We start from the raw sequence: 2,001 nt of genomic DNA, 5'->3' as shown, positions 1-2,001 counted from the left end.
TAACTTTTTAAAACACTAAAACAGTTTTAAGAAAGCAATTTTAATACTGTATGAATAAACTTTTGTGGTATGCAAAGAATAGATAATATTAACAACCCAACTCATACGAAACCTTCAATGTTCAAAGTCTTTAGTCACCGGGCCCTCACACTCCAGTAGTATTTCAAGACTAGAACACATCTTATGACTTTTGTTTAAATGTCACATGTCTTCTTTTACCATACAAACAAATCATTATACTAGTTAATTAAATTTCCATGCCTTTTTTGCCTAGAAAACTCTTGCAAAAATCCATGGAAAAGTTCTTGGAACAACCTTGTACAACTATTTCTGATCATTATATTAACTGCCATGATCTGCCACCAGTACTTCCACAGCCACCACCACCGCCACCATCTAATAATTCGCCCTCACTGTTTTTGATCGTCATGTTCGGTGGCCTTGCACTTTCTTTTTCTTTCGTTTGTTATCTCACACTATCTACAATATATCGAAGGCGTCAAATAAACAACGATCATATAGATGCAACTCATGATGATTTTATCAATGAGGGTCTTGGTCCAATCATACACAATCCCATTTGGTTGATTAACACAACAGGTCTTGACCAATCACAAATCGAATCTATTTGTGTTTTCAAGTATAAAAAAGAAGAAGGGTTGAATAGTGATTGTTCGGTTTGTTTGAGTGAGTTTGAAGATGATGAAAGTCTTAAGCTTTTGCCTAAATGTAGTCATGCTTTTCATGTTTCTTGTATTGATACTTGGCTAAGGTCTCATAAGAATTGTCCGTTGTGTCGAGCTTTAGTATTCAAAAATGATCATGAAACGGTTGAAACGAATTTGATTGAAGCGAACACAAGTGAAGGAACACAAGGCTTCGATTCTGAAAATATCGATCATGATCATGATCATGATCATGTGGTTGAAGTTGAAAATAATGAAAAAGTAGTAACAAAAAGTACTAGTAGTGGGGCTAGGGTGCAAAGTGACTTTGCTGATGGACATCATGTGCGAAAACTAGAACTTGTAGCCTTGAGGAGAGCGGTTTCAATGGGCGAGCCTTTAAGTTCGGTTGTTTATGATCAGTTTGCCGTTAACGTTGGTCACGAAAGGCATTCGAGTAGTAGTAGTAGTCGATTGGTAGAGTCAAAGATGGCACGTAACAAGTCGAAAAGTGGACATAAGTCTAGTATGAACATACATCGAGTGATGAAGAGTTCTTCGCTTAGGAAGTCTTTACGAAAGGCTAGTTATAGTTTCACAAAACGATCTAGATCGTCTAATGGCAAAAGTTCTGCTAATCGATCTTATTAAATTTGGGAAAGTTAAATTATTATTATTATTATTTTATTATTATTTTTTTTTTACGAGGAACCCCTAGCGACGAGCCATAATGGCTCCCCTCTAGCAGGTAAACCCCGGGTAAACGGCAAGCCAGGCCTCCACCGCTACCAGGTAAGGCATCATCTAGTCAATCAGTCACTAAATGGAGTTCGCCCCAAGTATTTACCTTGAAGGGAATCGAACCCGTGACCTCTTGCTTCATTGGAAGTCCTGGTGGCCACCCAAGCTATGCCTGAATGGTTTGGGAAAGTTAAATTATGAATTCTTGTTCTTGATATATAATTGTATTAGATTAGATTAAACAAGGTTTGGGATTGGAATTAATGGTAATATAGTTCAAAGTTTGATCATGTATTGGATCTATTTCAATTTCAAACTAACATTTAATATAGCATGATAGGATTATGGAATCACTACATGTCGTTACAAAAGTATTTAGAGTTTTAGACTCTAGATGCAAGTATGTAACATGAAATAAGCAGGTGTATTTGTACATCTTGGATCACTTTGAAACCTATTTTAATTTGTTGTGGTTGAAATAACGAACGGTGCATTGAAAATGACTTAACGGGATGATATATATGATAGACATACATGCCACGTACGACAAAGATGTTTGTTTCTTTGTTGATGGATGTTTAATCGTAGAGAGGTG

General features: G+C 36.3%; 1 protein-coding gene across 1 annotated transcript; it reads left to right on the top strand.

Annotated features, from left to right (window-relative positions):
• The first annotated feature begins 293 nt into the window (after nucleotides 1-293).
• LOC139900311 (putative RING-H2 finger protein ATL53) lies at nucleotides 294-1,316 on the top strand. Its single transcript, XM_071883097.1, has one exon. It carries the CDS (start codon nucleotides 294-296, stop codon nucleotides 1,314-1,316), a length of 1,023 nt encoding a protein of 340 aa, XP_071739198.1.
• The last annotated feature ends 685 nt before the right edge of the window (nucleotides 1,317-2,001 follow it).

Source organism: Rutidosis leptorrhynchoides, chromosome 3 (genome assembly GCF_046630445.1).
Source record: "Rutidosis leptorrhynchoides isolate AG116_Rl617_1_P2 chromosome 3, CSIRO_AGI_Rlap_v1, whole genome shotgun sequence".
In the NCBI taxonomy this organism is placed as follows: Eukaryota; Viridiplantae; Streptophyta; class Magnoliopsida; order Asterales; family Asteraceae; genus Rutidosis; species Rutidosis leptorrhynchoides.
Note: the sequence above shows the minus strand (reverse complement) of the source record. Positions and strands in the feature narration are given on the sequence as shown.

What these genes read in the sequence shown, in the direction of transcription:
- LOC139900311 (XM_071883097.1), top strand. Translation starts at nt 294, where the DNA reads ATGGAAAAGTTCTTGGAACAACCTTGTACAACTATTTCTGATCATTAT.